This window comes from Malurus melanocephalus, unplaced genomic scaffold, assembly GCF_030028575.1.
Source record: "Malurus melanocephalus ecotype Western Australia unplaced genomic scaffold, MMel_1.1 scaffold_81, whole genome shotgun sequence".
Taxonomy (NCBI): Eukaryota; Metazoa; Chordata; class Aves; order Passeriformes; family Maluridae; genus Malurus; species Malurus melanocephalus.
In genome coordinates, this window is record NW_026623313.1 from 448,299 (window position 1) to 455,173 (window position 6,875).

At 59.4% G+C, this 6,875-nt stretch overlaps 1 protein-coding gene across 1 annotated transcript; it reads right to left on the bottom strand.

The window, feature by feature from the left end:
- Window positions 1-314: 314 nt before the first annotated feature.
- ABCB6 (ATP binding cassette subfamily B member 6 (Langereis blood group)) lies at window positions 315-6,395 on the bottom strand. Its single transcript, XM_057367585.1, has 19 exons — window positions 5,790-6,395; window positions 5,117-5,254; window positions 4,653-4,842; window positions 4,353-4,445; window positions 3,910-4,102; window positions 3,704-3,825; window positions 3,512-3,621; window positions 3,359-3,424; window positions 3,106-3,231; window positions 2,942-3,018; window positions 2,774-2,837; window positions 2,583-2,668; window positions 2,422-2,479; window positions 2,139-2,243; window positions 1,571-1,745; window positions 1,165-1,277; window positions 962-1,056; window positions 714-782; window positions 315-625 (listed from the first exon to the last, which is right to left on the bottom strand). The coding sequence occupies exons 1-19, from the start codon at window positions 6,303-6,305 to the stop codon at window positions 499-501; spliced, it is 2,523 nt and encodes an 840-aa protein (XP_057223568.1). The 5' UTR covers window positions 6,306-6,395; the 3' UTR covers window positions 315-498.
- Window positions 6,396-6,875: the final 480 nt, after the last annotated feature.

Sequence of the window (6,875 nt, forward strand, 5' to 3'; positions counted from 1 at the left end):
TGGGGCAGGCACTGACAGCCTTCTCGACCACACCCACCTAAGCCCTAGGAGCTCAACCCTGCGGCAAGCTGCCAGTTTACCCANGGACACCAGTTGCCCTTGTTTTTCCATTGCTGTTAGGTTGCAGCCCCCTGCTAAGCTCCGCCTTTTGTGTGGGGATGGGGCAGGCACTGACAGCCTTCTCGACCACACCCACCTAAGCCCTAGGAGCTCAACCCTGCAGCAGAGCTGCCAGTTTACCCAAGGGCACAAGCACTAACCCAGCCTGCCCCCAMCAACAGGCGCATACCCTGCTCAGAGCACACAGGCATGGACCTGGAAAGGACCTGGTTTAAGAAACTACACAACAGCAAAACATGTACAAATGTGGTGGAGTGTCCAACCAAGCCCCTGCAGCTCTAGGGCAAGCAGGGCCCCAGCCTGCAGCCAGCAAAAGACTCCCAGGCACTGTGGGGGCCTGRACCCAAGTCAGTGTCACAGCAGAGCTCCTGGTCATGGTCATGACCCTTTCTTGCTGCCCTGGRGCTTCTCGGTGTGGTGCTCCTTGCTCTCGCCTTCATCCCCGGTCTGCTGCTGCAGCCACATGCCAGCATACACGCCACCCTTCTGTAGCAGCTCCTCATGCCTGTGAGGAGAGTGAAGGGAAGCAGGGTCTTGAGCTGATCCTAGAGCCAGAGAAAGGATGCCCTCCCCTGCCCTCTCACTGTGCTCACCTCCCTCGCTCCACGATGTGCCCATCCTTAAGCACCAGGATCTGGTCTGCACCCACCACAGTGGAGAGCCTGCAGGGAAAAGCAGGTGTTACCCTGACTTGATGGGAAGAGTGTTCCTGAGGGTTTGCACTGTGCCAGGAGATGCAATCTCAGGGGCTCTCGCCTCCTGAGCAGTGGGCAACTCTGTGTGCCCCTCTGAGGGAATCTGGCCAGCACCTCCCAGATCAGCCCTTTCCCCTCGTCCCTACCTATGTGCAACAACGATGGTGGTGCGGTGCGCGCAAACCTTGGCCAGAGAGGCCTGGATGTTCCTCTCAGTCTCTGTGTCAAGTGCGGACGTGGCCTGCAGGAGAGAYGCAGCATGGGGAAGGAGTAGAAGCAGTGTGGGCAGCTGCTGGGCATGGGACTGCTTCAGGGCTGGGTAAGGCTGGGCTGGGGCYACAGCTGTTACCTCATCCAGCAGGATGATGTGAGGACCCTTCAGGATGGTGCGTGCGATGGCGACACGCTGCTTCTCGCCCCCACTCAGCTTCAGCCCCCGCTCTCCCACCTGGGTGTCGTATCCTGCAGGCACAAGAGTGGGAACATACTGTGCTGGTGCCCTCTGAAATGGAGATGGGGACCAGGGCTCTGCTGTCCTGGGAGGTCCTACTGCAACCACACAGCCACGTGGTGGAGCCCATCCCTGTCCAGGGGTTGATCTAGCCCTGGAGAGAAGGCAAGGAAGGGCAAAGCAAGGCACAGAGTCACACGGGTRTCCCTGTGGGGGATGTCACCCAGTGATACCTGTGAGGTTAGCTAGAAGGTCATAGGGGACCCTGGGATGGCAGGGGTAGAGGGAACTGCAGAGGTCTCACCATCAGGAAAAGAAAGGATGCGGTCRTGGATGTCAGCAGCCCGGGCTGCCTCCTGCACCTCCTGGTCAGTGGCCAGGATCCGTCCATAGCGGATGTTGTTGGCGATGGTGTCATTGAAGAGCACCGTGTCCTGGGGCACCACTCCAATGTGAGCACGCAGTGACGCCTGCTTCACCTGGGAGGCAGGGGAGAGGGCTCAGGCAGATGCACACCTCATGCAAAGATCCATCCAAAACCCAATCTCACTCTCAGTTGTGAGCCCCACTCCTTGCAAGGTACATGCTGCAGGGTCCTCCTGCACCACAGGCTCAGCTGCATTTCCACCCTGCAGTGGGGGACCGTGACAGTGCCYCAGTCCTTCCCAGGGAGCCCAGGTCAGGACCCAGCATTCTAGCCTGGGGCGGGCCCTGCAGTTGTGCYGTTCAGCCCACTCCTGGCACAGCCATCAGCCTGCAAAGGGGCTGTGGGGCTTGCATGCTCACCCCTGTTCTGGGGAGGTGCCAGTGCTGTGAGGCTTAGACAAGCTGGTGTGTCCCCACCCTCATCCTTGGAGGCCCTCCCCCCTCACCTGGGAGATGTCCTGCCCATCAATGCGGATGCAGCCACCCCGCACATCATAGAAACGGAAGAGGAGACGGATGATAGTGCTCTTTCCAGAGCCTGAAGGTCCCACCTGCACACAAAGGTGAAGGGAGGGACTTGGAGATGCCAGATTCCCAGCTGCTGGAGGCCAGGGGCTKGACACACAAGGGCTGGCCCTGGTGGGTGGCTGTCCTTCACACCTCGTTTTCCAGCCTCTCTATCCCCATTTGTCCCTCCCCCAGTGAACCCACACACTGTCCCACTCTCACCAGAGCTAGGGTCTGCCCAGGCATCACAGAGAAAGAGACGTCCTGCAGGATTTCCTTCCTGGGAGAGGGAGATGGAGAGGGGCTCAGGGCCACTGTGGCTCCACATCCTTGTGCCAGGTCCCATAACAGACTTTTCCCTCCCTGTGCCCAGCACCTCATACCCATCCGTGTAGCTGAAGTGCACATTTTCAAATTCAATCTGCCCAGCCTCCAAGCGCAGGTCACTGGCATTCACCACATCCTTCACCTGTTGAAAGAGAGGTGCAGCCTCAGAGCCAGCCTATCCCAGGACAGGACCATGGGCTGAGCCAAAGGGCAAGGTTCAGGAAACCACCCAGAAGAAGGCACCTACCTCCTGCTCCTCGTGGAAGAGCTCAAACATGTTTTCCATGTCCACAAAGGAGTTCTGGATCATCCTGAAGAGAGCAAAGAGCAGAGGGAAGCATTTGGGGGRGCACATACTGACCCAGTTGCCCACAGAGAGGGCAACACCAGGTGCATCTACAGCTCCCAGCATTACCTGTAGTAGGTCCCAAACCAGTTGAGCGGCGTGTAGAGCTGGATGATGTAGGTGCCAAAGAGGACAAAATCCCCCACCTGGAAGGGACAAGGGATAGGGGTCTGTAACCACCAGCCCAGGGCCCCACTTTAGCAGGGGTCTGCACAGGCTGGCATCAGCCTTACCTGCAGCTTGTTTTCAGTGACAAAGTAGGCACAGAGCAGGGACCCTGCCAGCAGCCCCAGACCAATGACCAGGTTCTGGGTCTGGTTGAGGAGGCCCAGCGAGGCACTGACCTTCCACTCTGAGACCTGGAAGAGGCAAAGTCCTGTGGGATACTGCCACCTCCAAACCAGACCCATGATGATCCCCCACAAGTGCCTGTGAGGTTTGGCTCCTTTGCCCTTGGTGCTCCTACTGGTGCTGAGCACTGCATACCTGGTACTTGACAATGGCATCATTAAAGCGGTTCACCTCATAGTTCTCTGCATTGTAGTACTTCACCTGCAGGACACAGAGCTGGTATCAGCACCCAAATAATCTCCCACAGCACCAAGCAGTGCTAAGTAACCCCCCTAATGCCTACAGTACCGTCTCAAAATTGAGAAGCGAGTCCACAGCCCGGGATTTGGCCTCATTGTCCCGCGTGTTCATGTCCCGACGGTACTTGGTTCTCCACTCGGTGATAAAGATGGTCAGAGCTGTGGACAGAAGGAAGCTACACTGGCAGGCTCCTGCCACCCCACGGCCTGGCAGCCCTGCATCCTGACCCCCACCACTCACTCAGGTACAGGCTCATACACACGAAGATAATGAGGCCAAACCAGGCACTGAAGACGGAGGTGAAGTAAACGATGCCGATGACAATATCCGCAATGGTGGGGAAGATGCTGAAGACAATGTAGCTGGGGGGTGGGAAGGGGGATGGGCATCAGCCCAGCTCAGGGGGCTGCCCTGCCATCCCCCACCTGCCACGGGCACACTCTAACCTGAGCAGGCTGTTGATGCTGCTGGTGCCCCGGTCCACGCTACGCAGGACCTCACCAGTGCGACGCCCCAGGTGCCAACGCAGGGACAGCCCGTGCAAGTGGGCGAAGAGCTGCACCTGCACCTGCCTGTTGGTGAACTGCTGCACCCACACCCACAGGAAGGTGCGCAGGTTGCTCACAAAGCCAGTGGAGCCTGCAGGGCAACATGRAAAAGTCAACTGAGATCAGCCTCACTGGGGCATGCAGCAGATTTCAGAAAGCTCAGCTGGGAAACGGGAATTTGGGATGAAGCCCACCTACTCTCCCAACCTGGGACCAGCCCTGGTTGCTGATTCCGAGAGGGCAGCAGTGATGGGGCATATGGGTTCCCTGGAAACCCCAGCACTGTTAACGATGTGCCTAGTATCTCTCGCCAGTGCCCCATCCTTCCCAGTGGTCCTTACCAGCACCTCCACCTTGTAGGAACTTCAGGCCCACGTAGCTGCAGACAGTCCAGGCCAGGGTGTGCCAGGGAGCGCCCACTGTCAGCTCATTCACTGTGGAAAATGTGGCAAAAGTCAGGATGGAGGGACAGGGAGCATCCCAGGGTGTCTGTGGGAACCAGCCTCAGTAGCCAGCGCTGGACCCTGATCCCCTGGACTGTGCTCCTGCCAAACCCCTGCAGCCCTCCAGGTCACTCACACACCCCCAAGCACTTGGTGGGGCTGTGGAGTGCCTCACACACCAAGCTCCAGGTGCCTCACCAATATTCTTGTAGTAGATTGGGACAAARACATTGATGGCCCGCTCCAGCCCCATGAGTGCCATGCAGAACAGCACTAGCCCCTGCAGCAGGTGGTTTCCCCTCGGCCACATGTATGGCACCAGCAGCCTCATCTTCCTCYGGAAATCCTTCCACGTGGAAGTCGTCCTGCTGGCACCAGTCAGGAGTGGCTGGGGGAGAGCAGACGAAGGAGTCATTGCCTGGGCACCCCAACCCAGTGGGCAATGCCCCTGGGCAACACCTCAATAAACCCAGCCCCATTCCAGAGTGCCCACTCCACCCTCCAAACAGGGCTGCATCCTACAGACAATGAGCAGGGAGCCGCCCTAAACCTTGTTCCTCCCATATCTCCTGAAGACACTSATCCCAGGGCAGCTGTATTTCCATTTTGTCCCCAGCTCCTTCCTGGCCATATGCTAAAACTGCTTCAACCCCAGGACTCGCCTGGCTGTTTTCCACGTCTCGCTCCTCCTCATTGACCAGCAGCATGTAGGGCTTGTGGGGCAGCCCCGGGGCCTTAATTCCCAGGACAAACAGCATGAAYGTGCAGATGTAACGCAGCAGCCAGAAGCCAAATTGCACCTGAATGGAGAGTGAGAGTTCGGTGTCTCAGCTGGCCCTTAGCACAACCCAGGGCATAGGATGGGTATGATTTGAGAAAGACAATGAGCAGGGCATAGGGRTGGGGTACAGTGTGCCACAGGACATCCTGTGCAGCTCAATGGGATTCTCTGGTTGAGTGCAGCACCTTAGCCAGCATCCAGACCCCCTCCTTCCTCCTTGTTTTATCTGGCTCCATGCCCTCTGGCTCAAAGTGCACCTACCCGAGGGGTACAGTGGGGMCAAAGGCCTGTGGGAAGCAGGCAGACATTTCCACATCTGTACCTGGATCTGGACCAGGTAGAAGAAGGAGCTGAGCTGGCTGGGGGTGTGGAGAGATGTCTGATAGCTGGGCTTGGGACTAAAACATCTAGCAGATGTGTGGGTGCAACTGTAAACACCCTGGGCACAGCAGGTCATGACGTGCATATTCCCTCCCCACACTGTGATGCTGCAGCCTCCTCCCACCCCCAAAAGGGCCTCATCCCCTTTCCCTGCCCACAGCCCCCCAGCCCACCTTCTGGTTGGTGTCCTCCAGTGCCCACCACCACAGAGGGCTCCTCCAGCACACTAGGGTCAGGTTCTCAGCAGCAAAGGCCAGTGCCCAAAAGAGGAGGAGGACAGTGCCATGGCCCCGTGTCCGGTCATGGGCCAGCACCCGGGTATGCTCCAGCTGCAGGAGGCCAATGGCACAGCCCCAGCTGAGGGCCCAGAGGCATGCATGCAGCAACATGTACCCATAGAGCCGTCCCAGCCCCACTCCTTGCCACAGCAGCCCACCAAAGGGCTGCAGGGCCAGGAGCAGGGACAGCAGGACCTGGCCGCGGTAGAGGCGGGAGCGAGGAATGTACTTGGGCTCCATGGCACGGCTGAAGCGGGCGTAGCAGGCATACTGCAGGGCGCCCAGCAACAGGCAGACACTCAGCAGCACAGATGGCACCAGTGTGAAGAAGAAGCAGGGCTGGAAGCCTTGCTGGACCCATGCCTGGGTGATGGAATTGTTGCCCTCACAGTAGCCCCCTAGCACGGCCATCCTGGCAGGTCACCAGCTGTGGAGAGAAGAAAGCACGAGGMTAGGTTTCAGGATGGGCTGTGGTTTCAGGATGGGCTGCACAGAGGGACTCATGGTGGGATGGCATGACCAAGCAGCAAGGTTTTCATGGGGCTGGACATGGACACATGACATGCTGCATGCAGCACACACAGCGCCGTGCATGCAAGCAGGGCCACTTTASCATGGGCATGGCCATGAGCCATCCGGGGCCCCGGGGATGCCCTCGGACATGGGGACAGCGGGGAGCCTCAGGGATAGGAAGGCAGAGTGGAGCCGGGACCAGTCTCAGCGGGGGCGATGCAGCGGCAGTGCAGAGCGGGTGGGGGAGGGGGCCGGGGATGCGGAGGATGCTCGGGGAACCGCGGGACCGTGCAGGGAAGAGGCAAGGGAAAAGACACGGACACGTCGGGGAAGCACTCGCGGAGAGCGAGGCAGGGGCCGCGCCGGGTCAATGCCCGGGCGGTGCCGGCGCCGCTTAGGCCCGGGAGAGGCGGCCGCAGCCCCGTCGCCGCCGTGCCGGCCCAGCCGCCGTGCGGCCCCGCCGCGCTC